General features: G+C 47.8%; 1 protein-coding gene across 1 annotated transcript in view; it reads left to right on the top strand.

The window, feature by feature from the left end:
- HELLS (helicase, lymphoid specific) overlaps positions 1–27,748 on the top strand; it is a 588,544-nt gene that overhangs the window by 530,752 nt on the left and 30,044 nt on the right. Inside the window, exons 20-21 of the mRNA XM_069610592.1 lie at positions 2,826–2,922; positions 3,007–3,083. Coding sequence (XP_069466693.1) covers positions 2,826–2,922; positions 3,007–3,083 — 174 coding nt within the window. The remainder of the gene's footprint in view (positions 1–2,825; positions 2,923–3,006; positions 3,084–27,748) is intronic.

Raw genomic sequence — 27,748 nt, 5'->3', positions numbered from 1 at the left:
CAATGCAATTATTAGCTTAAATCTAAACTGCTTTATTTTATAGGCTTCCCAGCCCGACTACTGGGAATATTCATAGTATTTGAATCCATGTAATACCCATGCTGGGGAACAAGAGTTACAGGTAAGTGTTTCTTCAGAGGGGTAATTGGACATTAGTACATTTTGGCCATGTTGCATCCAGCACAGCAGCAAACCATAGAAGGCCTGTTTAGACTTGAGATCTCATACACCACCACAAAACTAATTGGAGGTTGTTTTTAAGGTTTTCTTCGACTAATCGTGAATATTAAGAAACAAAACCTTTTTCTACTAATCGCCGATTTACATGCACCACAATCTGAGAACTGATGAAGAGCGAAGCACAACACATGTAAGCTCACTCCACTTAGTTTTTCATGTGCTAAGGCACACTCTAAATGTTTTCATATGAATTTCAAATTGTTCAATCTACACAATGTGTTTGACTTGATGCACAAAATGCTATTGAATATTGTAACTTTCAATACATGACTGTTTTGGAATCACTGGACATATCCTGTTAGCCGAATTTGTGTATTGCAATAATTTGGGGGCAGCACTGCTTGTCGTTATAGGGCGCATTTTCCTTTCGGTAAGTGCAATTCTTGTTCAAGAAACCACCAAATCTCAAAATCTAACTGGACCCTTTGCTCACTGTGCCTAAGCTCCACAGCTCAGACTACCAGAATGTTTCTAGGGGTTTAATGGTGGTACAGGCTGATATGAAAATGTATGGAGTACAGTGAGCCACAATGCAGTCGTATACCCTGGAGTTGCTACTTAAAGATCAGTTTGTCAGTGTTCATTCACGGTAGAGATGTGCTCATATTTTCTTTACTTAAATTAATTATAAGGTGCTACCAAAGTGGCTCAGAGGCATACGGGCGCCGAAGATGAAACTGGCACAATGTCTAAATGGGCCAGGCTAGCCCTAGCCGACGAATCATCTAAACTTGAAACACTCCAAAGACTAGCAGTTTCTTAATACAACGGGCAGGGTATTCCACTTAAAGGGAGCAGCCACCCAGAAGGCCTTTTTTTAACTAATTCAAGGGAGCCTTTCGGTATTAACAATTTCAGACTGCTTGAGCCCAGGGAACGTGGTCCTGGTTTAAGTCTGCAGGCTATATGTTCAGGAAAAAGCCCTGCCAGTCATGTATAGGTTATCATACGTAACCTAAAATCTATCCTAGCTACAATGGTCAGCCAATGCCAACTTCTCCGCACCTCTGACCCATGAGCACACTTCTGCATCCCTATAATCTCCCTAATGGTGCTATTTTGTACTACTTTGTTTGGCCAGTTCTCTTTTACCAATACCTACTAGTAGGGAACTAAACTCATTTTTAGACAAAATAATGGCCCAGGCAACTGTTTCGCAGCCTTTTTGAGAAAGAAAGAAATGGGCGAATATGCAGAAGTAGCTGGCTGACAAGGCTATTAACCTATTATGTCATGTTTAGTGTCTGATCAAATACCACACCCAGTAGTTTTATTTTTCCTTTAGTGGGGATGTCATGCTTCACAATGCGGAACGTATCATTCCGCATTAAGCTTAAGTAGTCTAGGCCTAGAACCAACGATCAGGAGTTGCATTTTTTCGTGGTTCAAGCCCAGTACGCTTGTATCATCCACTCATGTACCAGTTCATACTTTTTTGGTCCCCATTATGGAGCCTTTCTCATAGTCACCAGACGGAGGGATAAAAGTTTGAGAATCATACGCATAATTTGAAAAACATATCCTTTTTTGCTCTTAGTTGGAAAAGTGGAGCCGTAAAGATGTTGTATAAAACAGGGGTTAAAGAAGCCCCCTGTAGGATGCCACACCACAGCGGGCCCGATCAGCTTCTGCTTGCTTACCGCAGACCTGCATAGCTCTGTTTCTGAAAAAGGACTGCAGCCACTCCCTCGCTTGATTGCTAAAGTTGGCCACCTCTAATCTGGTCAAAAGCACCTGGTGGTCCACTAAATCAAATGGACATGACATCAACAGCATGGTTTTCCCATTGTTGATATTGGCCATCATATTGGACTTCAGTTCCAATAGAGCCGATTCTGTACTAAACCGTGGCCTGATGCCCGACTGGCCCCCATTCAGAATTGGGTGATCTTTTATATGGCTCAGTAGTTCATAGTCCAGTCTATCCATTATTAATAAAAAATGGCGAGTTGGATATTGGCCGTTAATTCTGCCCTTGTTTTTTAGCAATGGGGTGATCCAGGCGCCCTTCAATCTTCTAGGCACCAATCCCTCTTTAAAGGACGTGTTAGTGTTAGGTGTCTTAGGCAAGTAAACACTTTTTCTGGTCTACTTGTATAATAGAGCAGCAACCTTCTGCTTTTTGCTTAAGTGTTCAGACACTGTAATACCTACAGAAATTTAAAACCACCAAAATCATGAAATATATGTGCAATATAATTGGCAGTTTGGTGGTTGATAGTGATTGTTTTCTAACTGGCCTTTTGGGATTTATTTTATGGAGATGGTCACTTTTAATAAGTAAAGTCTGCCTAGCAAAAATGCAACTGTGGTCCTGGAGGGAGTAGGACCCTTGCGGCTCACAAAATAAGTATTCTCTGCAGAAGTACCTCATCGATTTCACAGTTTTATATTAACAGTTATTGACTAGTTTGAGGCTTCACATGGCATATGGGGGTGACACAAACATCTGCTTATACCTTATCATAAGGGGATTTTGTTAAGCATATGATGGCTTTATTAGGGCATTTGAGGCTGTACTTGACATGACTACAAATTGCCAATGCTTATTTATATTTCCATAACTGTTTGTTCCATTTTTACAGACAAATTTAAAGGGGGCCAGGCAGGAATACAACAGTCAAAAAGCTGTTTGGATCCTCAAGAGCTAATGGACTTACTACGTTCTCGAGATTTTGAAAGGTACATTCATGCATTTTGAAGGTGGATGCAAAATTTTAATTTGTGGGCTGTAGCTAAACAAACTAAATTTGTTTCTTTGTACAGAGAGGTGAAAGGGTCTGCTGATAAGGTGATTAGCGACAAAGACCTCGAGGCACTGTTAGATAGAAGTGACCTTATTGGTAAGTAGTACTCTGAAAGAATTATTTATGTAACCTTGTGTTAGGGAGAATTCTCAAATGTGCTAATTCCCTTGACCTTAGAGACCCCCAGCAACTTTGATGGATTTTGAGGACTTGATTATTTTTTGTTTTTACCTGGAAAGAGTGAGCCTTTATCATGTATTTTGATGTTGGTTTTTACATTTGTTCTGATTATGGAGTTTTAGATAACTCCATAGGCATAATCTTTTCATGTGTTACACAGCACCCTCAGTGCAGTGACAAAGGGATGTCTTTTAGACTTCCCAAAGGTTTAGAAACCTTCTCTGGGGTGAACTACTGTTTCCCAGAGAATGTAAAGTGAAATTGACTTTACTAGTCTCTTGCAAATTCATAGCTCCAGCACACACCATCTTACAATGGAGTGCTGGAGGGGTTGCATAGTATCCCCTGTGTCTAAATACTCATGTAGCAGTCAGATTCTACCCTTTGCTTTTAAAAAGGATGGTGGCAGTGGTTCTACAATGAACTACCATGATTTTTCCCGACCGCAAACACCAGTAGCTAAAAGTCACGGAAGCCATGTTTTTCAATATGGTGCCTTAAGCCCCTTTGTTTAAACGGCTCCCGTTCTTTTTTCGCCATTTCTTTTTGGAAAGGTCCTTCTAGTGTCTCTGCGCGCCAAACCAGGTTTGGTCCCTTTGTTCGTGTGCCTTTGGCGGGCTTCAGGACTGAAGTACGCCCTTGGTGTCTGTGTCTGGGGTGGGCAGGAAGTGAGGCAGGTGCCTGAAACTCCCCGTGCTTGGTCTCCTACGAGACCCAAATGCACTCTGGCGTGATTGGCTGGCTGACTGTCTGGCAAGGATAGCCTCCCTGCTGGGTGAGTGACAGCTAGGCTGGAATGAAAGAGAACAGTGTTTAAAAGGCGAGTCTCCAGGACTGGAATGCAGTAGACCACTGGAACGAAAGAACCGAAGACGAGCTGGAAGAGGACAGCTGCTGCAACCACTGAACCGTTGGTTTGCCCGGTGAAGCCCTGCTGCAGGGCCGAATTGCCAAACTCCATTCCACAGAGAAGCTCCTTCAAGGACGGCTTCTTCTTTTGAGTTGGTGGGACCAATCGACTCATGAGACACCTGGATACCATTCTCAAGGCTGGTTAGGATTAACCAGGGAGAGGGACACCAGTTTGTGTGCTTGAAGCTACAGCTACTGAAAACTGAAGTGACTCCATTTTGTTTTCTCAACGATTCCGTGCAGTGCAGGAGTTCCCTGACGTCCTCCCTTTTGTCCCCACGACGGAGGCTCTGGAACAGCGAGATATGCCGGAACTGCCAGGAACCACGACTTGAGCAACATTTTTCTTTATACAAAGGTACTGTGCCAACCCGATTGGGAGAACGCCACTCCCACGGTGAAAGTGTGAAGCTTTCCCAACTTACAGGCCTAATCAACTTGTGATCCCACAAATGATCCTTTTTCGCCTAAACTACTTCTGAGAACTTTTGCAAAGACTTTACCGTTTGATCCCAGAACTGCTCTTTCCTGTCCAGAACACTAGCCCATTGAATTTGGCCTGGCCTATTGACTTGAATTGAACTATTCTGGTGAACTGAAACTATTTGCACTGCCTAGAAAGTATATATATAATCTATTCTACTTACACTAGTCCTTTTTGCTCACTTAAGTAACTTAACTGCCATTTGGCTCCTTTTTGAAGGGAGCTGAAACTGTCTCAAAAACTTAGTTTTGTATTGAAGTGTATTGGTCTATAATGTTAAGTTGCCTTCTTCTAGTGAAATGTTTTATAAATGATTGTGTAAATAAATTAATCAGCGTTTTACCAAGAAACCTTGAGTATAAGTGTCTACTTGAACCACTGTGATTGAAAGTCCTTTGTGTTACTACTTGTACTGCCCACATTCACTCTTGAGATGAGCCTTGCTGCTCAGCTCCCTACCAACAAACTGTGTGGTACAGACTTATACCAAAGGTTGGTCTTGCTTACACCTGTAGTCCTAATTGTGTGTGGTGGTCCCAGAGGGTACTGCATGCAATTCTGCCCAACACCTTGCAATTCTGCCTAACACCGTGTGAATGGAAAATAATGTATTTTTACAATTTGTAGTGGACAATTCTGGATTACTTCTACAGATTCCAAACATGATATTCGATCTCCAGTGCCAGTTGCCTTTGGAAACATATTGTTACCAGATGTGACACTTTGGCTTTGCTTGGCGCCTCTACACAGGAGACTGCACCATGCTGAACCTACCCAATGGTGTCCAAGGATCAGAATCGAACCGTTCAATCAGCGTTGGACTTCTGATACCCCACTCCCAAGAATACAATCTCATTGTAAACCACCTGTAAAATTTCTGAACTCTCAACCTCTTGTCCCGTAGTCCTCTAGGTATTATCAGTAGCTGCTACTAAATCATAGGAACCCGACACCTAGGAAGCACAGTAGCATGTAACCAGTGCCATAATCCCCTCCAAAGTTACCTGCACCCTCAGCCCAATCCATACGCCCGCCCACTAACGTACAATACCCCAGGACGGCCCTCCCGCTTTAATAGGATCACCATATCCAACTGACTGAACAAAGACAAACCCTCAAACCTCCAGACAGAACAACTTAAGAGGATTGGAAACAACTGACAGATCAAAATCCCACTGACCCAATACCCAACTGACTGTAAAAGACACACACTCGGAAACTATCAGACGGAACAATTGAAGATTAAAATCTACACTAGCCTAGCACGAGGAGCCACAATTGGAAACTGCCTCTATAAACCGAACACCTACACCAACTCCTCCCAACTAAGACCAAAATGACCCGACGCAGACAAAGAGAAAAGGAACAAAGTACAAGCAACACGGATACACAAGCTCAACCGGCCCCAGCAGAAGACGCCTTCAATACAGAACATACCCCGCAAAACAATACTATCAAAAGAACAAACTTCACAAGAGAAAAATCCTCATATTTTGCACTGTACCTCGCACCAACCAAAGAACCTAGATACTCCGACACTAACATTACCAGATGGATAAATAAAACACCAGAACAATGGAACAAAAGAGGACCAGAGAAGAGAATGGGATGACGCCAACCCCCTTACTCCCTACATCACAAGAACAGATGGCATTATTGATACCCACACCAAATGACAAGAGATGAAGAAACAATAGAAGTCAGCGACCCAATTATCAATCTCTGACTGATTAAACGACAAAGCCATCTTCACAGAACCTCTACAGCTCGGAGGCAACATAAATGCACACCCACTGAACACCCACAAATCAAGACTGGGAACAAAAAATGATAAACCAAATGACACCAATCGACGCAAGATTAATGTCCAAACATGCCACGGATATCTACAACCTCCTAAGTGACGGAGGCATGACATCCTTTTCGTAACCAAAACATGGCTAGATGACAACTACAAGATCACCCTCAATAACTACCTGCCCGATACCTTAAAGTGCATCCAAGTAAACCGAAAAACCAAGAGGTGGTGGACTATCAGTCATCCACAAGGAACACCTGGAAATTTTACCGGAAGACCCATTAAACATCAACAAATGTGAATCCCTAATCATAGGTCTATCAACAAATTCCAAAACAGACCTGAAATTCATACTGATATACAGACCACCAACATATGATGCAGCCTTCATAGACCACTTCATAGAAGCAATCGGCAACCTAGCCATCGAGCGTAACCATCTGATCTATCCTCTGAGACTTCAACATTTGGTTCGATGAAGAAACCACAACCTCACAAAAATCGCTTACCAGCCAACTAACAATGGAACTAAATCAGCTAGTCAAAGGAGCAACCCACATGGCAGGACATACACTAGACGCAATCTTCGCCAACAGAAAACTAAGTTACCACAGCACCACAGATTCAGATCCTCTGGAGCGACCACCTCATTGCCCTCCCCAATTAACAAGAAAAACAACCAACCATCATGAAAAGAAACTGGAGAACCATAAAAACCAACTTAACGGAACGACTGGAGATCACCAAACCACAGACGACCATGGGCGAAGCTGACCTAGACACTAAAATAGATACAAGATCGCAAAAGAAAAACCTTTAAATCCATCCCGCAAAAGAGCAACAGCAAAATGGTTCACCCCACTACTAGGTTCCATGAAAAGGAAAAAACGAAAACTAGAACTAGAATGGAGGATCAATAAAGACTGGAAAAAAAATAAACTTCAATAACATACCCGTTCATACAAAAAGGAACTATGACAACAGAATCCTCAAAGCACCAAACACCCAAAAAGAACTGTTTAAAATCATAAACGAAATTAAAAACCCACCCAGCTGCAACAACACTTCAATACCATTGAGGAAATTATGCAGTGACCTCGCAGACCACTTCAAAAATAAAATCATGACCATCCAACAGACCATACAAAACAGACCATGCAACCACTACATTGAAGACACTGACCAATGCAGGGAACACCAGAACAAACCCCAAAAGGTCCCGCCCATATCAATTATGACTTTAATGAAACTAGAAAATCAAAGCAACAAATCTGGCTCCCCCGCGGATCCCTGCCGAACACCGCCACCCCCCCCCCCCCCCGTCACATCTACAAATCAATCCTCGCACAAGGAACACCAATGGAATACTACAGCAACGTCAATCAATCTCACCAGGAAGAGTGCGTCAAGCCTTCAAATCGGCATACATCAAAACACTCCTCTGACACAACAGAAAACGTAGAGGACCTCCAACTACAGACCCATCGCCAACATCCCCTACACAGCTAAACTCCTGGAAAAGCATATACAGAACAGCCCAAGACTTCATAGAAGAACATCACCTATTAAACCAGGCACAAGTAGGCTTCCGACCGATGAGAGGAACAAACAGCATTTATTTCAATCTGGGATGATCTAAAGGCCAACGCACACTCAAACAGCACTGCTCTGATACTTCTAGACCTCTCTGCAGCATTCAACACAGTTAACCACGACATTCTCATGAGACTGGAAGAATTCGGAATCACTGACAACGCCTTACTTTGGGTCAGGTCCTTCCTTACGAATAGAACAAACAATATGGATGAAACATTACAAATCAAGCCCTCACGAATCATCATGCTGAGTCTCATAAGGATTATCCTTTTCGCCACTTCTATTCAACATCTACCTGTCGCAGCTAATTAAAATCATTGGAAGACATGGCCTCACCTGCTACAACTACGCTGACGACACACAAATCTACAAAATACAAGTCTCCCAAGACAAAGCAACTCTAGAGAACTGCCTTTGTGAAATATACAACTGGATGAACATAAACTACCTCAACCCAGGCAAAACAGAAATGATGATCATCTCAAAAAACAGAAAACTGCTACATCCCATGGCCAACTGAACTTGGTGAAACCCCAGCCCCATCAACTGTAAAAACCTGGGAGTCCGGATGGACAAACAACTCACTCTAGAGCCACACTCTAGAGCCACAAGTAAATGCCCTAATCAAGAAATCATTTCTCCTGTGATAGTTTAAAAGGATCCTAGCATTCCTCTCATTCACCAACAAAACTGCTGTCCTCGCCCTCATTTCCAGATTAGACTACGCCAACAGCCTATATCTAGGCTTCTCCAGCATGGGGTCTGGCATGGATTCACATGCTCATGAATATTCCCCGTCGTCAGGCTGGGAATCCTCGGTAAAGAAAAAATCAGTTGCAGTTTTGTTTCTGAACTGTTTCTTAGTAGTAACCAATCACTGGTCTGAGTCATTCTGCCCCCCAGCCAATGACTGCCCTCTCCCAAAGCCCCTCCCCTGGCAGCCATCCTCAGATTTTTACCGCACATTCAAGTGTTGGGAGCCCTAGTGCTATAGCTCTCGAGCTTTTACTGCATTTTTTCAAAGAGTTTAATCTCATTTTTTTCGGTCAATCGAGCCTCCAGTTCCACCGTTTCTACTTCCGATCAATGGGGACCTGTTTCGGAATTTTCTACACCCCTCAAGGGCAAAGTTCTCATCGAGTTACGCTTTTGGAGGATTCCAGAAGACCTTGAGGCCTACCTCGTGGACAAGGACAAAGGTAACTCGGCGCCCGGATCCGAGCTGTTCAGCAACTTCCCTGGATGCGGATTGCAGAATGTATTAGAGTACGAACATTCTAGATGCCTCTACTGCCTGCACGAAGACAAAACGCACGTGGAGAAGGACTGCATTTTGCAAGAACTTGTCGGAACGGACCATGAAGGATTGGCGTAGCCGCCTCACCAACTGGCTGGAAGGAGGTGAGAAGAGGTCCGAGTGGTCTTCTAAGTCCTTTGAGGGCGCTCTGGCGACGGGGGCCCAACAAAAGGCTAAGCACCGCAAGTCTGCGGGCACCAGGAACGCCGAACGGTCGGGCTCCTCGGCTGCCAGGCAGGGCGCGCTTTCACCGACGCCATCAACCACGAGCCAACGCTCTGGCACGGGAAAGAGGAAGTTGGAGAACCCGGGTAAGCTTCTGGAGAAGCCCCGGTCAATCCTGACAAACAGCCGAGGGGGAGCGAGGCGGTGATGTCCCCCCCCCCCCCCCAAGGTGAAGGCCTCAAGCGCACCGAAGGGCCCAATTTCCCCCTGCCACCACGGAGGGAATCCACTTTTCAGCCCATCTATCAGACCCCCGTGAGAACCCCGGTGGAAAGAGGAGGGGGCGGTGGCTGTCACGGACACAGATTCAGCCTCGGAGGAGCTGGCTGGGGTCGTGAAGGTCCCCAACAAGAAGTTCGAGTAGGTCCGGTCCCACGGGAGGGATCCCGACGAAGCGGATGAAGAGAGCGATGGTGGCGCCAACGAGGTTCCCGTGGAGGATTCCACTCCCCGCCCGTCGCAGCCAGTACCCGAGCCTCAGGACAACTCTGGAGCCATCTTGATGGTGATCCAGGCCTTGTGTACGGAGATGAGGACCAGGTTGCCCTTTCCCCCAACGGAAGATCCAGCGGAATCTGGCCCGTTGGGGAGCCCTCCAAGCAAGTGGAGAAGACTTCACCACCCCCAACCCGCCCTCCCAGCCTGCACGGCCCTCGCAGCCTTCATCCCGAGCAGACGACGGGGACGGATGACTGTGGTGACGACAGGATGGACCTTCCATCACCACCACCTCCTCGAGCCTTCCCGCCCAACGAAATTGGCTCCTTCCCCGCCATGATTGCCAGGGCATCTGAGCTCTTCTCGCTCTGCCCCGAAGAACAGAAGGAAGGTTTCCTTCATCAACGACGTGAGGCCAAAAGGAAGACGGTCCTCTTGGTCCCGTTACTAGACGACATCTGGGACGAGGGGCTGTCGCTCCTGAAAAACCGTCCACGACTCCTGCCAAGAGACCAGTACGAGTAGTACCGGGTCGCTGATTCCGCCCCTCTGTGCCTTGAGGCTCAACCGACCCCAGATTTGGTCTCGGTGGCGGATAAGAAGGCGGCGGCAGGGGCTACGGCTTGGTCGTCCACCTCCCCCCCCGCACTGTGAGGTGAAGAAACTGGACGCCATGGGGCGACGGGTCATCTAGTCTGCAGCGACGATTAAAGCGGCCAGCGCCTTAGCGATTGTGGCCCGTTACGACAGGGAGCGTTGGTTTAAGATGGCTCCTCTGCTGGACTTCCTCCCGGACAAGAGGGCGGAGGCCCTAGAGATCCTGCAGGAGGGCGAGGTGGCGTCGGAAAATGCCAGAACGGTGGCCAGACATTGCTGACACTGGCTTCCGCCAGTTGGGCAACAGTGTTTGTCTTCGACGGTGTGGTTGGCTCAAGGCAACAAATTTCCGCCAGGATGTGCAAACCAGAGTTTTGGACATGCCCTTCGACGGGAATAAACCTCTTTGGCAAGACAGTGGATGAAACGCTGCAGGCCATCAAGACCGACACGGAGACGGCCCGGGCCTTGGGGGTTTTGCAGCAACGACGGCCGCCCTTTCGGAACTCCGGAGGCAAGCAAGGTGCCTCCAAAGGATTCGGCGGCGGCTTCTCGAGGTACCACAAGGTGGCCCGCTCCTCTTCGCAGGAGGCCTACGGAGGACACGGCAAGTCAGATGGATCTCGTCGTCACCAGGGAGGCCAAGGCGGCAAGGCCGCTGCCAAGCTGGACTGAACCGGCTGTAGCGTCGGGCCCCCACCTGAGCACCCCAGTGGGAGGCCGGCTGGTGACGTTCGTCAGCGTGTGGGAGTCCATCTCCACCGACCGATGGGTGCTGGATGCCCTGGCCCATGGGCACACGAGTTTCTGAAGTGCCCCCGTATTCCACCTGTGGCCAGGAAGGAAAACCATGCCCCCTCCCCCCCACCCCCAACTGCTGCTGAAAGTAAGGTCAATGCTGAAGAAAGGCGCCAGTGAGCTCGTCCCAAAGATGCTCCGGGGCTTGAGTGTACTCACCGTACTTCCTCATGAGAAAGAAGACCGGCGGTTGGCAACCCATCCTGGACCTTCGGTTAAACAAGTACATCAAGGCCCATAAGTTCTGGATGGTTACCCTCCAGCACGTGCTGGGGCAGCTGGAGGAGGGCGACTTCCTATAGTCGCTGAACTTGGAGGATACCTACTTTCACATCCCCATTCTAAAAGGACATCGAAGGTTTCCCAGATTCGTAGTCCAGGGACGGCACTACCAATTCAAGGCCCTTCCCTTCGGATTGAAGTCGGCGCCCAGGGTATTCACCAAGTGCCTGGCACCGGTGGCAACGCGGCTGCGGGGATCCACGTATACCCCTACCTGGACGACTGGCTCATCCGAGCAAAGACGAGAGAACTTGCTGTCGGGCACACAGCAAAGACCATCAAACTGCTCACGAACCTGGGTTTCTCCATCAACTTCACCAAATCCCACCTGGTTCCATCGCAGGTCGCACTGTTCCTGGGAGCCAAGCTCGACACAGTGGCGCGACTGGCCTCCCCATCGGAGGAAAGGACGAAGGCCATCATGGGCGAGGTGCAACGGCTGTTGGCCATAGATATGGTCCATCAAGTCCCTTTTAGGCATGATGTCCTCGTGCATCTACCTAGTGCGCCTGTGCAGGCGCACTAGGTAAATGCGACCACAGCAAGAGTTCCTTGACGCCCAGTGGATTCAAGCGGAGGGCAGCTTCGAAGACAGGATCCTGCTCAATGAGTCCTTCCGTCAGGTGATACGGTCAGGTGATACGGTGGTGGGGCTCCCATGCGCATCTGATGGCAGGTGCAGCCTTCCAGACCCCGGCACATCAGGAAATGGTGACGACGGATGCCTCCCTGGAGGGGTGGGGAGCGCACACCAGAGATCTCCACGCAAGAGGCCTTTGGCTCCCGGAGGAGAGGCCACTGCATATCAACATCCTGGAGCTCCGAGCCGTGTTCTGTGCTCTCAGATCGTTCCTCCCATCCCTCAAGGGCAAGGTGGTGAGGATCTTCACCAACACCACCACCATGTTCTACTTCCAGAAGCAGGGAGGCACCAGATCCCCGGCCCTATACAAGGAGGCCCAGGATCTGTGGCACTGGGCCGTCGCCCAGGGGATGTTTCTGGTGCCCTTTCTCCTGGCAGGAATAAAGAACACCATTGCAGACTCGCTCAATTTGGAGCTGCGCTCGTGCCACGAGTGGGAGCTGCGGCAGGATCAAGTGGATCGGCTATTCCAACGATGGGGCAGTCCCCAGATCGACCTATTCGCGACGGCGGCGAACACCAAGTGACGGAGGTTCGCCAGCAGGTTTCTCCAGCCGGGGAGCAGGGGTGATGCCTTCTCATTCCCCTGGGACAGCCTGTTCCTGTACACGTTGTTGCCGTTGCGACTCATCCACCAACTCGAGAGGTCCCGGTGCAGGATGATCCTCGTCGCAACGGCGTGGCAGAGACAGATCTGGTTGCCGGACCTTCTGGACTTGTCAGCGTCCCCCACCCCACAACACCCCCCTCCCAGTCAAGCTACCGACGGACGCCGATCTCCTCGCCAGAGAAGGAGGCGCCATACTCCATCACGACCCAGAGTCGCTAAACTTGCAGGCCTGGCTCCTGCAGCACTAGTTTGGAGGATACGATATCTTGGCGGACTGCAAGGAGGTGCTTGCTAAGGCCAGGGCGTCCTCAACTCTCGTGCTACGGACATAAGTGGAAGAGGTTTTCTGTCTGGTGCGGCGCACAGAAGATTAACCCTCTGCGGATTACGGCCTCGCGTGCTGGTGTACTTGTCGTTGGCCAAGGCGGGGCTGGCCCATGCCTCATCAAAATCCATCTGGCGGCTATCTCCCGCTACACCAGAACTCTTGGGCGCTCACACCTGTGGTCCCATTGCCTGGTGAAGGAGTTCATGAAGGGACTGTTCCGATCGTTCCTGCCAGTGAAGGCTCCGGCCCCGGCGTGGGAGCTCAACGTGGTGCTGACCAGGCTCATGGGGCTGCCTTTCGAGCCTCTGCATTCTGCACCGTTGAAGTTCCTGTCGTGGAAGACAGCATTTCTTGTGGCCATCACCTCCGCACGACGAGTGGGAGAGATCCAGGCCCTCTCCTGTAAACCTCCATACCTGACTTTCCACGAGACAAGGGTGGTGCTGAGGACGCACCCCTCCTTCATGCCCAAGGTGCTGTCAGACTTTCATCTCAATGAGTTCTTGGTGTTAACTGTTTTCTTACCGTCGCCTTTGTCGCAGGCCGAGAGGACTTTGCACTCGCTGGATGTAGCTAGAGCGCTAAAGTTCTACGTGGACCGCACAGTTTTCGGAAGACATCACAGCTGTTGGTGAACTTTGGACCTGTGAACCAAGGGAAGGCCCTCTCGAAGGCTTCCATTTCCAGATGGCTCTCTGGCTGTATCATGCACTGTCACCGGTTGGCAAACCAACAATTGCCAGGCCATCCGAGAGCCCATTCAACCAGAGCGATCGCTGCTACCACGGTGTTCCTATCTGGTGTGCCCCTGCTGGACATCTGCAGCGCTGCTACGTGGAGGTCGACACACCTTCACAAGATTCTACTGCGTCGACCGGGATTCCAGGGAGGAGTCCAGAGTCGGCCAAGCAGTGTTGCGCAACCTGTTCGCCTGAAGGTGAGCCTGGTGATGAGGTAAGAGATGCTTAATGTTGAGTTGATGATATGCTTAATGTTGAGCCTTTCCACCTCCCGTGGTTGTGCATGTGTGTACTGCTATGTATTCTTGTATTCAAGAGCATGTGGATCCATGCCAGACCCCATGCTGGAGAAGGAACAAGTTACTTACCTGTAACTGTTGTTCTCCAGCATGGGTCTGGCATGGATTCACATGCAAACCCTCCCTCCTTCCCCTCTGCGGTTCTTCACTTGGTCCTACTGCCACTTTACCTGCTACCAAATCTGAGAATGGCTGCCAGGGGAGGGGCTTGGGGAGAGGGCAGTCATTGGCTGGGGGCAGTATGACCCAGAGAACAGTGATTGGTTACTACTAAGAAAGACAGTTCAGAAACGAAACTGCAACTGATTTTTTCTTTACAGAGGATTCCCAGCCTGACGGGGAATATTCATGAGCATGTGAATCCATGCCAGCCCCATGCTGGAGAACAACAGTTACAAGTAATTTGTTCCTTGCCTGAACGACTCCTAAATAAACTCCAACGCATACAAAATGCTGCGACCAAACTGCTCCTTAAACTACCCGAAGAGAACCCATCGCACCAGCGCTGAAAACGCTACACTGGCTACCCATCAAACAGCGGATCAAGTTCAAATCAATGTGCATAACCCACAGAGCAATCCACGACCAAGGTGCAGAGTTCATCAGAAGAAAACTGAACGTACATCACACTGCAAGGCCGCTCGGATCCAGCAGCGACATCCATTTGGAACCCAAATCAGTACAACAAGAGAATTCGGGGTACTTTTTTTTTTTTCTCACCTCGCCCCAAAAACCTGGAACAAACTACCAAAACATAAGGAACACGAGATCACCTACAATTCAGGAAACTCCTCAAATCATTGCTCTTCACCTAATAACCAGAAAGAATGCCCATAAGTACATACAGTGAGGAACTAGGCCGAGAGAAGAGCCTACCCTTAATCGCTAAATCAACCCTTATTAAATAAGGATATACGACATTGATAGTGAATGTTACGGACATGTGCCATATTCACTATCAATTAACAAACCAACCTCACCAATCATAAATAAGAACACCCTTGGATCAATCGGAAGGGAGAACAAGGTATTACCCAGCAATGGCACCTTCGAGGGCACAGGCAAAAGATAATATAACTCCACTACCTAAGCAGGATTATGCCCGCCCCCTGGGTGTACCAAGCTCAGTAACTTCCAACCTCAGCCCTGATACTAGACGGTCAGGAAAGGGAAGAGAAGCTTATGCCACCCAATAGACTAGCGACAGTAAATGGATAAAGAAGCTGGGTATTGATAATGAAACACCACTATCGATTGAAGGACAATGCTCACCGAACCTGGGGTAATATGCCAATAATTCTACTGAACCAGCCACAGTATCACCTCAAACTAGATAATCAGTAAACCTAGTGAGAGATTTACCAACCCATTATGACAACCGATACATAAACTACAGGGATTATACAACCCACTAACCAAAACCTCCAATTTCTGCTTACTTAATTCACACAAAACCCACACAGCCATCTCACTGCGAACCTCGCAGACTTTACCACACCGCAACAACAAACAACCAACACATAGATCGCAACAGCACGCACGGAACCGCTTAGATCCTATTTGCATACCCAAGCTCAGCGCACAGTGAAAACCGAACTGAAGCTGCCAACAGTACACCTCACTTTAATACGCCCTCTTCACCACCTAACCCACCCCGTCCACTGTTTACAGCTACACCTGGAGACCAACTCCATCGGTGACGGTGCGCTATATAAATACCTTTTAACATTAGTGTGTGTGTATATATATACATATATATCTGTTGCAACCCATGATGCCACTGCCTTCCTTCTAGGGTAGTTGGACTCTTTGGAGATCTGCTAAGTGTATCTTTCTACTGCATCATGCCTAAATCATGTATGGTCTTGGAGCTTCAAGCCATGTGCAGATTGCGGTAGATGCAGGTCTGTCTCCAAACACAGGATCTGTTTATACTGCCTTCACAGGGAGCACATCCTGCAGGATTGCAGGTCATGTCTATCCGTGCACCCTAATGCCTTATGCAAGCCTGCTATGAAACTCTACCTTTTTACGGAAGCAACAAAAGGACTGCTTTGAAAACTCTGGGCGTGGAGGTGAAGAGGGAAGACTGATCCCTGACTAGGTGCTTCTGCCCTTTCTGGATCAGGTACTGCTTCCCATGTGGTTCTTCAGAACACCATTTTTCTTCAAAGTACTATCACTGATTGAGGGAAGACTCGGAGGATTCAGCTGCTCAGATACGGTTTCCCACCCAATCTTCCACCCTGAAGGAATGGGAAGAATTCTGGCAAAAGATGCTTCGTCTTTGCCAAGGCCCTGGGTGCTTCAGCCTCTGTGCCGGCAGACCGATGGGGACCTCAATGCTTGGAGTAGCCGGCAGGGACCTCTTTCGAGGCTGTTTGCATGCCTTTGGGCTCGGTCCTTGCTCTGAAAAAACTCAGATCCAGACTGATGCAGGGCTGTTCTGAGTTTAGGAATCTTGCTCCAGGCATCGGCTCTCCTTCTCTTGTCCCTATCTACTGCCACTACACCTCAAGGTTACGTCAAAGATGTCTAAAATGTAAGTTTTTGAGTAGGAGTAATCCAATCCTATTTATGTTGGAACCACACTGCTCCAGAGGTAATATTTCCCAGACAAGTTCTACACTGAGGAAGAGGATCTGATGAACCTGGCCTCCGCACATTGCCACATCTGGACATTCTTGCAGCTCCAACTCTGGGGAATCTCTAAGCGTCCTTCCAGTATTGCCGCCTCTTCAACCATTCTCTTCTGGATTTGCCTGCATCAACTGGACCTATTTTATTTGAATGGACTATCTGGATGAGACTTTGAAGAGAAACATTACTGACTGACCCGATAATGGAGGCCCCATTGCTAGCGGCCCGGTAGAAACCAGCCTCTATCCTGATCATGGACAGAGCTTTTGGCCAAAGAATGTCGTCCAACTTGCTCAGACGCAGCCTCCTTATGCATGCCTCTTGAGAGAGCTTGCTGGATCAGGCTGTGACGGGAGTCTCAGGACTACCTCCTTCTCTGTGAGAGCAAATGACTGGATGGTTGGGGCCGCAAGGTATTTGCCTCGGGCAGCCTTGCCTTGAGGGCAATTAATGAGTCTTGAACATTTGGTGAAGAGGTCGACCTTATCCTACGTTATGCTGCAGCACCACGGCTATACAGCAAAGTAGACCGGGCGTTGGGCCACGATTGCTACGTAGAACAAGTCCCTGGCGGCCCGAGAAGTGCTAAAACATCTCGCTGCACAGAGCGATCATAGTCTGCACTGAGCGGAAGATACACAAGGCCTGGCCTGTCTTCCATCAAACGGTGCTGGGCATGCGGCTGTAGCAGCCCCCATAGCAACCCCATTGCGATCGGTTGGTGCAGAATCTTGACTCCGGAGCTCTGCCGAGCTACATCCTCTTCCCAACTCCTAACCCCCGATCAGGGCGGTCTTGGCGCTCCTGCCTGCCCCCCGCACCCTGCAAATCCTGATGAGCCTGGATTGAGGTCCTCGCGGCTTGGCACCAGCTGACTTTGCCGCCCTTGTGGGAGGGTGAACTGTCCCGCAATGGTGGACCCGAGCCATGGGCGCTGAACAGATTGACAATGCAAGGGTGAAGACTAATTTCTCTGGCCGACTGATGGAGGTAAGGAGCACCAATTCATCCCCCGCCACATTGCACTGTCCTTGAGCAAACTAAATGGTCACCTGGAATCCCGCTTGACCATTAACCGGCAACAACGGTGTGGTTGAAGCCCACATATGAATCCCCGTCTGGCTTTCCACCCCCTGCATAATCCTGGCCCATTATACTGCTCAATTAGCCAGCGGACGCCCCCCCCCCCCCCATCCCCCAATTAGTTGAATTGACTGGGGCCCCCTTGGGCTGTGAACTTGTCTGGGTCAGGCTGCACCCATACAGTTTGGGGGCAAACCCCCATTGTCCCTGATGAGATGTGATCCTGGGATGGAGTCAGCAACCAGAAGACACCATATTTTGACAGCTGGAGCGAGCACCACACTGGTGGCCCCCTGTACACCACTGGCCCCAGGTTGCGCCAGCTTTTTCTTTAGGGGTGGGGAGCCAGAACACATAAGTGGGTGGACTAGTGGGGTTACCTGCCACTGGGACCCTGGAAACGTCCCTTCAAACACTGGTTGCAGCCATATTGCACCCCCATGGGTATCACTACATAATATCCCCAACAAATTATCGCTGTAGATATGGCCGTTTGGGACGCCATAAGCAATATTTTTGTTGGGGATATGTGGGAGTGGGGGTGTCCCCCGCAGGGTCCATGTGTGAATTTCACTGCAGAAATATGTTAACACATGGAACCCCCTATGTGAGTAGAGATCCTATACCCCTTAGCCCTTAGGCAGGCGTGTTCCCTGATTGTACTGGCTGCCGACCCCTGGAACAAGACCCCCGTAGCCTACCATGACTAAAGGATTGGGCCGGGGGGAAAAACCTGGTGGTATGGACACATTTGCGAGGTATACTCCCAGAGGTGAGCTGGGTCAGGCTCTGATGGACCTGGCCCTCCCAGCCCCTACCCCCCACCCCCTTGCACCTGATCAGACAAGCATGATGGAAGCAATGGCGAAAGGATTTGCGGCTGTGCACAGGAAGCTTGATATTGCGGCCAATGTGGTGTCTATGCAATCCCAACTGGCTCAGCAGGACGCCCGGATCGCGTAGGCCAAAATAGGGGCCACTGAGGGCAATCTGCATTTGCTTCAGAATACCATGTCTGCTCTCGCCAAACACATGAAATATGTCAAAAACAAATGCAAAAACCTCGAATCACGCTCTCGAAGAAATAATATCCAAATAGTCTGGGTCCCTGAGGAAGCCCTAAACTGAAACATGGAACTGGCTGTTGAAAATCTATCTGCTCAAAGACCTAGTGGGGCACCCTGATCTTTCCTCCTTGTTTGCTGTGGAGCGGGCTCACCATACCCTGTCCCCAGGCCAAAACCAGTAGACTTCCCTAGACCCATCACTGTGAAAGTATTGCGTTATCGGGACATTGACCATCAACTTCGTCTGGCCTGAGAAGCCGTACTGAGACTAGGAACCCAAACCATCCGTATATTCCCTGACTTCTCTGCCCTGGTGCAACAGGAGCGCTGACAGTTTATCGGGGTAAAGGAAAATGCTCAGAGCGTAACAACCGATATGCTATTTCCGACACGATTTAAGATCCAGTTCTGGGGCAAACTTTATTTCTTAATGGTCCCAAGCGAAGCTGTGAAGTTTATTGAAACCCATATTCCCTTAAACCATCCTTTTGCTGATCCTGCTGAAGAGAATGTTCCCAATTAATGTTTATTATATCCCAGTTTCATGATCAATGATCCCAGGTTCAACATGTGGTGATGGTGTCTATTATGTACCTCCCGCCTTGTTACGCTTTATTTAATGGATGTGATATCCCAAGTGCAATGCTAAATGCCGTGTGGCAACAGTGAACCCCATTGCTCTGTGAATTGAGGGAAATCTGCCCCTAGGTCCACAGTTGGGGGGGGGAGATGCACTGCAGGGTTAGAGGGGGACAGGCCCCGGGTCCCAAGATGGGGCCTGTAAATAAAATGTTTGAGCGCCTGTTGCGCAGTTCAGAGGAATTGCCAATTTCTTCAGTTCACCCCCGCCCCTCCAATTGAGTACCCAGAGGTGTCGGTTCTACGTTACATGGCAAAGTATTATTAGTGAAAACAGTGCGCATTATTATTTAATTTATACGTTGGGACCCAACATCTGAAAATCCTATGTTGGAATATCTGGCATGGGGAATTTTTAATAAAACATTCAAGGTAATGTCCTATGTACAAAGACGCAGAACAAATGCTGAAGAAGGTATGTTGTAACATGGCCCCGTCTTGGGGGAAGAATCGGTACTTTCCTCCTACTCCTCAGTCTAGGGGAGTCGTACTTGTACACAAGTCCCTAAAATTTGTGGGGAAAAAAGTGCAGATCCTCCCTGAGGGTAGGTATGTGGTGGTTCATTGCACCCTGGAAGGTACTGAACTGGTACTTGGCAATACATATTGCCCCAACCTTTACTCCCCTGAATTATTTGATGTTATAGGTGGGATCATGTCGGGGGTACTGTGGAAATCCCTTGTGGGGGAGACATTAATTTGATCCTAGATCCTTCGCTTGACAGAACTAATGCAACACCTAGATGCCAACTCAGAGCTGCCCATCGACTGCAGTCCCTTGTATAAGGATACAATCACTTGATCTACGGGACGCATGGCACATAGCACACCCGGTCGATGGAATACACCTTTTACTGCTAGGTGCACAACATGTCCTCCCAGACCGATTTGTTCCGGGTATCCCGCTTACTAATGGGGAAAGTGCTTAATGTGGACAACAGACCTCGCACATTGTTGGACAACTCCCTGGTAATTATTTCATTGAAGATGGGTAGCAGACACACAGGTTGCATCTGGAGGTTCAAGTCAGCCGCCATGGAAGACCTAGTATTCCGTGCAGATATTAAGGCCAACATTGAGACATTCCTCACCTGCAATGCGGCTGGCTCCACCTCCCAGGGTATCGGATAGTATTAGGGGTATGTCGATATCAAGGGAGGCTGGGGTTTTTAAAACCATAAGAGACCTAGATGAATCCTAAACTGCTCTTAAAAGGCTTGAAACAGAATATTCCTGATCCTCTGATCCCCAGATGTTAGTACAAATACGTACAGAACTGGAAATATTTGAAGCACATGCCCTTAAGGAATTTCATTACTTCTCCTGCCCTCAGGCCGCCGGGAGATATGGAGAAGGTGACAGACTGCGGTAAACACTGGCGAGACTGGTTCAGTCAGGGAAAAACTTGAGACCCCTGTCGCACTAGAAGAAATTATGGCGGTCATTGCCAAATTACCTAAGGGGAAAGCTCCTGGCCCGGATGGCCTCACTTCAGAGTTTTACCAGGAATATGCGACAGAAGTTGCCCTTATTCTCCTGTTGGTATGGGAGGATGATTCGCTGCTGCCTGAGTCACTTCGAGAGGCTGTGATCACAGTACTCCTTAAACCAGACAAGCCTAGCAAAAAATGCGGATCTTATAGGCCCCTATCCCTTGCGACACCAAAATATATGGCAAGGTCCTAGCTAACTGCCTCCTTCCTTTGTTGCCACACCAGATCAAGCCGGATTCATCCCCAGAAGATCCACTGCGCTAAATATTAGACAGCTGTTCGACATTATGGCCAGGATAGACCCTGGGGCTGTGGCGGTAACTATCGATGCTCCAAAGGCCTTTGATATGGTATTGTGGGAATTCTTGCTAGTGACACTGGAAAAGATGGGGGTGGGCCTGAATATGATGCAGTATATCAAATAATTCTTGTATGCACAACCACTGACCAGTGCTACCTAACTCCTGTCTCGGGAGGATAGCTCAAAGGCAACATGCTCACCTTGGAAGCAAGACGACATGGAGCAACACAGGTTCAATCCCTGCGTCCGCGCTTAGAAACCTCTGGGTATTAGGCGCGTTATAAACAACCTATCATATCGTACATCTGAACAGTTCCATTTGCGAATAGGCACCCGAATGGGCTGTCCCCTTTCTCCTAACCTTTTTGCTCTCTCCATTGATAAAATCCGCCATATGCTCAGACAACCACGGCTAACCGTGTTCGTCTGGTTGGCCCTCCTGAGATCATATCCCTATTTGCCGATGTGATGTTACGTCAGAGACCCTCGCATTAATCTGGACCCCATTCTGCAGCACATTAAATTAATCGTTGCATTCTCCAATTTCACGATCAACTTTTCTAAATCCGAGACATTCCCACTTACAGATAATGCCCATGATAGCCGTGATGCCTTCGCTCTCCGATGGTCCCCTGATCACATAAAAATCTGGATGTGGTGGTGTCCAGAAAGCCCACCTCCTTACTTCATGACTATTATGACGCAATTGGGGCTCACGTGGAAAACAAACTTAATAGATGGGAATCTCTTCTGCTCTCTGTCGCTGCTAAACTATCCCTGATTAAAATGTCATTACTACCCAAGATGCTATACAGATTTGTAAACTTCCTGATATATGGCCAGAGAAACTATATATAGATATATATAGATATATAGATATAGTGCATTTCATGTCTTTTTGTGTAACTCATTGAGGGTTTTGTTCCAGCTTGGTAGACTCCTAATGTTCCCCTTGGTATAGATAACTTGTGTTTGTCTATTTATATAGCGCTGCGCCGAACCTGGAGGTATCTGGGCGCAGTCACAAGTTTAAATACAAGCCAATAAGATACAGGTACGAGATGTACAAAAGATTATTTACATTACATTGTAATGATTAGCACAAAAACACTATATTAACAGGATTATTAGAATATAGCTATTTACAGTATATTATGGCAATACATAATTAAATCTGATGCCATGTTTTAGAAATGTTTTCTGTTGAAAAAGTACCATCCCCATAGGAGTGCTTAGCATAAAGGGGAACACACCTGCAGTTTTTTTAATGTTAGTTGTGAAAAGCCTTAAGTGGAGGAACTTTAAATAGCTTAAACCAGTCGTAAGCGACTCTGCAGTGAGTTGACGTTCCACACAGTAGATGATCAGAGGGCCTGCTAACTGCAAAGAAATTATGGCATGCTTCGGTGAAACTTTGTGCTAGAGGTTCAGGGCATGTAGCACCACACTTGGGCATAGGAATTTAGTAGTGGACCAAAACAAGTCGGTGATATGAATTTTAGGGTGTTCTACAGGTTTGGTAGAGCTGTGCCAATCACGTTGTGCCTCGCATATAGAACAATACTGGTGATGGGAGAAGAGATTTTCAAGAAGGTACAAGTTAAGTACCTTTAACTTCAGTTCTCCAGCACTGATTTCTTTAATACATTCACATGCTGTTAGAATATTCCTAGTCAGTCTAGGATCCTGTGCAACACTAAGCAGTTTCATAGAGAACCAGGAAACTGCATTCACTTTAGTGTTCTGGGAGTTTTGGTTCATTTACCCTGTAGCCAATAGGAACTGCCTCCCTTGGCTCCAACCTTGGCGGCTATCTTCCGATTTCGTATTAACGCAAGTAAAAGTGCAAAGATGAGCCAAGCTCGGGACAGGCAGGAGGGGTTATACGTGGATCTATGAAAGAAACCAATGCTGGAGAACTGAAGGTGCAGGTCAGGAACTTATTCCTTCTCCAGCATTGGAACTTTGTTTCTCGATTCACATGCTATTGGAATAGATTACAAAACAGTGCCAAGCATGGAGATGCATCCACATGTAAAATTGGCTCCTCTCAGGTGAGCAGGCAACAAAGGACTGTTTTTACAACCTAGGATTCCTCTGTAGAATGCCTTTTGATGCAGTAAAACCTGTTGGTGTGTAGACCGACATGTGGCTGCTTTTCAGATGTCTGTCAGTTTACCCCTGCCTGGAGAGCAGTGCTGGACGAGACTGCCCTTGTAGAGTGCTTCGGGCCGAACAGGAAGCAGCCTGTTGGCAAGTTGGTCGCATAACAAAATGCAAGCAGATCCATCTGGAAATTGAAGCCGTAGAGTTCTTTACCAGCCGCAGCAGGCCCAAATGCAAAACTGCTTCGAAGACTGTCAGAAAAGTAGTGTCTGTTCAATGCAGTACGTCTGGGCCCCATGACTTCAAGGGAGTGAAGAGTGTATTAAGCAGTAGAGCCTAAAAGTTACAAGACCAGCGGCTCATTGAAATGAAGAGGATGATATCTAGGGGTTGGGCCAACGAAGGTATTTGTTCGTGCAGAAGACTAGGTAAGGCATGTGGGAGTGCCTGAATTTTGCTGCCTCTTCTGGCTGAGGTGCTTGACACCAGGAACGCCATCTTGCATGAAACAAATTTGGTAGTCGTATGCATGGGCTCAAAGGGGGGGCCCATCATTGTGCACTCGCACAGGTGGGTAGGTAAATGTCTAAAGAGTCATGTTGGAGAGGTTTCTCAAATGTGCTAATTCCCTTCTACCTTTGAGAACCCCCCAGCTCTTTTGCTGGACTTTAGGACTTTTAATTTCTAACCTCAAGAGAGTGAGCCCTTTTCCTCACCCTTTCATGTATTTGTATTGTGATTTGGACTGTGCTTTTTACTTTGGAGTCTGACAAACTCCATAGGCATCATCTTTACATTGTCACACAGCACCTTCAGTGCATTGGCAAAGGGAAGGCTCTTAGATTTCCCAAAGGTTTAAATACCTTCTCTTGGTGAAACTACTGTTTCCAAGAGCAGTGAAGTGAAATTGACTTTACTTACATTTTGTAACTTTCTAGACCCAGCACACTCTTACCATAGGGTGCTGAAGGGTTTACTTTGTATCAGTCTAGTTTCTCATGTAACATGTTTGTTACCCTTTCTGCAATTAATGGCTGGTGGCAGTGGTTTACTTTTTAGTACCTTTGTGTTTTTACCTCTGGCCTGCGTTCGTAGCTGCCGTAGCTTGGTACCTTAGTTTGGTCTTTGGCGGGATTCACAAGTGAAGCCCGCCTCGGGCTCCAGTATTTCTGGCAGGGGCATGAAGTGAGGGAGGTGCCCGAAACTCCCTGTGCTTGATCCGCTTGGTTACAGGAATGCACCCAAAGATGATTGGCCGGCTGGCTGTCCGGCAAGGAAGGCCACCCCCTGCTGTGTGATTGACATTTAGGCTGGAATGAATGGGATAAACCTGCATAAAAGGCGATGCTTTTTGGCTTGGAAAGCAGTCGACCACTGGACGAAGGCATCCGAAGAAGAACTTGGAAGAGACGCCTGATGCAACTCCGGGACTGTTGGTTTGCCCGGTGAAGCCTTGCTACTGTGCTGAAACTCCCAATTCGCCTCAACTAGAGAAGCCCTGCAAGGAGGACTTCTCCCCTTGAGTTGGTGGGACCAATGAACTCCAAATTAAGCCTGTCTGGACATCCTCTCAGAGCTGGCTGTATTTCCGCTGCTGCTGGAACCAAAGTCCCAGGGAGAGGAACACTATATTGTGTGCATTTCTTTAAAGTCTGACCCGAGCGCCAGGAAGATCCTCCGGACTTCCCTGAAGCAGGACTGACCAAGCCTGAGCCACCTTAACAGTGTGCTGGACCCCAGATGCGAGGAAAGTCCAGAGTGGTATCTGAGAACCGCAGTGTTGCTATTTGCTGTCAGACGCGAGGAGCTGAAACACTGAACCGCTGAATCGAAGTTAGCCCATTGCTGCCGCTGACCTTCCCATTGCACAGCAGGAGTCCCCAGACGTCCTACCTCTTGTCCTCGTGACTGATGCTCAGGAACAGGATCTGCAGAGCTGTACAGGAACAGAAAACAGCTGGAACCATTTCTTCTAACCAGAGGTACTGTAAAGTCTAAACGTACCCTTGCTTGCTCTCAGTTGAGACCTGTCTTGGTTACCTTGCAGTTGCTATAGCTTTGCCCCTCACAAGCCTCCCAGCTTGTCACCCTTAAAGTGTGCTATCTTATACAAATGTTTCTAAAAACATTGCAAGACTTTTTACCTACCTGCAAAGATGATCTTCAGCTCCCCTAGACATTGCATGTAACATTACATTGGCTGCCTGGCTCCCTGAGAGACTCTTTAGCTCTGACTTTGTGCTTTGGCCTGTCCCCAGGAAAGGGTTAATTTTGCTCTGCATTTAGGTTTTAAAAGTACTTACCAGTTTGTGAATTCTTTGATAACCTTTGTTTTATTCCCCTCTTCTATCTTTTACACCAAACTCTGTATAGCTCTAAATGTAGCAGTGATCAATTTCCAGTGTCCTAGCTATTTAAGTCACCTGAGGGTTTAGGATGTGTGTGCATCCTCAATGTGTATCATCTTATTTAGAGTGTTTTGAAGTGTATTAGAAGTGTTAAGTATATTGCTCCCTCCCGTGGAAGGCTTATACAACTGACTGAAATGATTGTTTTATCAAGAAACCAGTTTATTTGAATAACTAATGTGAAACTGACAAAACATTAATGCTCACATGGAACCCTCTTGAGATGAGCCTGGCTACTCAACCACACTACCAACCTGTGTGGTTCAGACTTATACCAAAGGTTGGGTGCCAGAGGTCAGGGTTATTGTAGTGCACCCAAAGGGTACTGCATACTATCTTGCCTAACGAGTCCCTTCATAAATTCCTTCACCTGTACAATGCGACCTTGACTAATGCGACAAGCGAGTGTGCATGAAGCAAGTAATGGCTGAAATATTAACATTGATGCAAGAGTGAGCAAGTCCAATGGTAGCCAGGGAGAGCAAGTATATTAAGAATTGGTGTGGTTGGAATTGAAGGGGCCCTACAATGTGACTGGAGCACCAATAGCAAATGGTTCCTTTTTTGGCATAGCAGGAAATCGTAGCTGGGGCCCATGCCTTGGCAAGGTTGTCGCTGCAGTCCTGTGGACTGACTGGTCAATTCTAAGAACGTAGGAACCAAGTTGTGAGGTTGAGCCAGGACTGGTTTGAAGTAAGATTTTCATAGCAATGATGAATCTTCCTGACCTGTGTCAATCCAGAACGTTTTGTTTTTACTGGTGGATTATTTTTCCTTATACCTCCTGTGTGGGAACCTTTTGCCGCACAATATTTTACTAATTTTTTATGGTTGTCATTTTTATGACTCTCCATAGTGTCTTTTAAAAGTTATCCTCTTTAACAATGTTTTGGCAATATGTGCCTATTGTTGCTGGGTTGCCCTAGGGAGCTCCCCTGTTAACTTTCTCTGGCTAACCCTGAGAACTACAGTTACCAAGTGTAGAAGTGATTAGACATTAGATCCCTTTTAAATTTGCTTAGGCAGGACCAGCAACCCCCCCCCCCCCCCCACTCCTATGTTGAGTGCTGGTGATACCATGTATCCCCCTTCTCATTCTAAAGTTAACATTTGTTACCAGGAAAAATGTAACTGAAATGGCTGGTGGCAGTGAACCTTTCTACAGATTCAGTGTGCCTTTACTGTGGGCTGTTTCCACAGCCCCAGTTACCAAAATGGCCTTGTATTCTTGTTTTTCACCATGTTGGTGTTTCTATTCCTTTCTTCCTAGCCCTGACCGTCAGGGCAGGAAATTCCTTTGCGGCTACTTTCTTTTTCTTCCCTTTCGGCAGGAGTCTTGTGGACTCCTTGCCCAGGCTCTGTAGTGTCTGTGAAGGCAGGAAGCGAGGGAGGAGACCAAAAGTCTGCAGCCCTTTGTCCTCCAACCTGTCTGTGAGAATCCAGTTCAAATTGGGCGGCTGAAGTCCCTGGACCCTCAACCAACTTTGAAAGTACAATACTTGTTTGAACAGTCTTCCTCTGGAACTCTGGCTTTTCCTGCAACTGAGCCCCATCTCACCCTGCCTACAGCTGGCTCCTAGACCATTAGGATCCCGCCTCTGTTTCTGATAGAACTTGTCATAGAATTGGGAAGGGCTGGGTACTTTAAAGGGTCTGCCTTAAAGTAAAACAAGTGTTGAAAAGGTGACTTACTTGCAAAAGAGTTGGTTGGTAACTGTAGCTCACAAACAGTTACAAAAGTTCTTACTAGGCTTGAAAGTATTCCGCCACTTGTAAAAGTATGTGCACAGTTATTAG

Source organism: Ambystoma mexicanum, chromosome 8 (genome assembly GCF_040938575.1).
Source record: "Ambystoma mexicanum isolate Mex_15411 chromosome 8, UKY_AmexF1_1, whole genome shotgun sequence".
In the NCBI taxonomy this organism is placed as follows: Eukaryota; Metazoa; Chordata; class Amphibia; order Caudata; family Ambystomatidae; genus Ambystoma; species Ambystoma mexicanum.
Note: the sequence above shows the minus strand (reverse complement) of the source record. Positions and strands in the feature narration are given on the sequence as shown.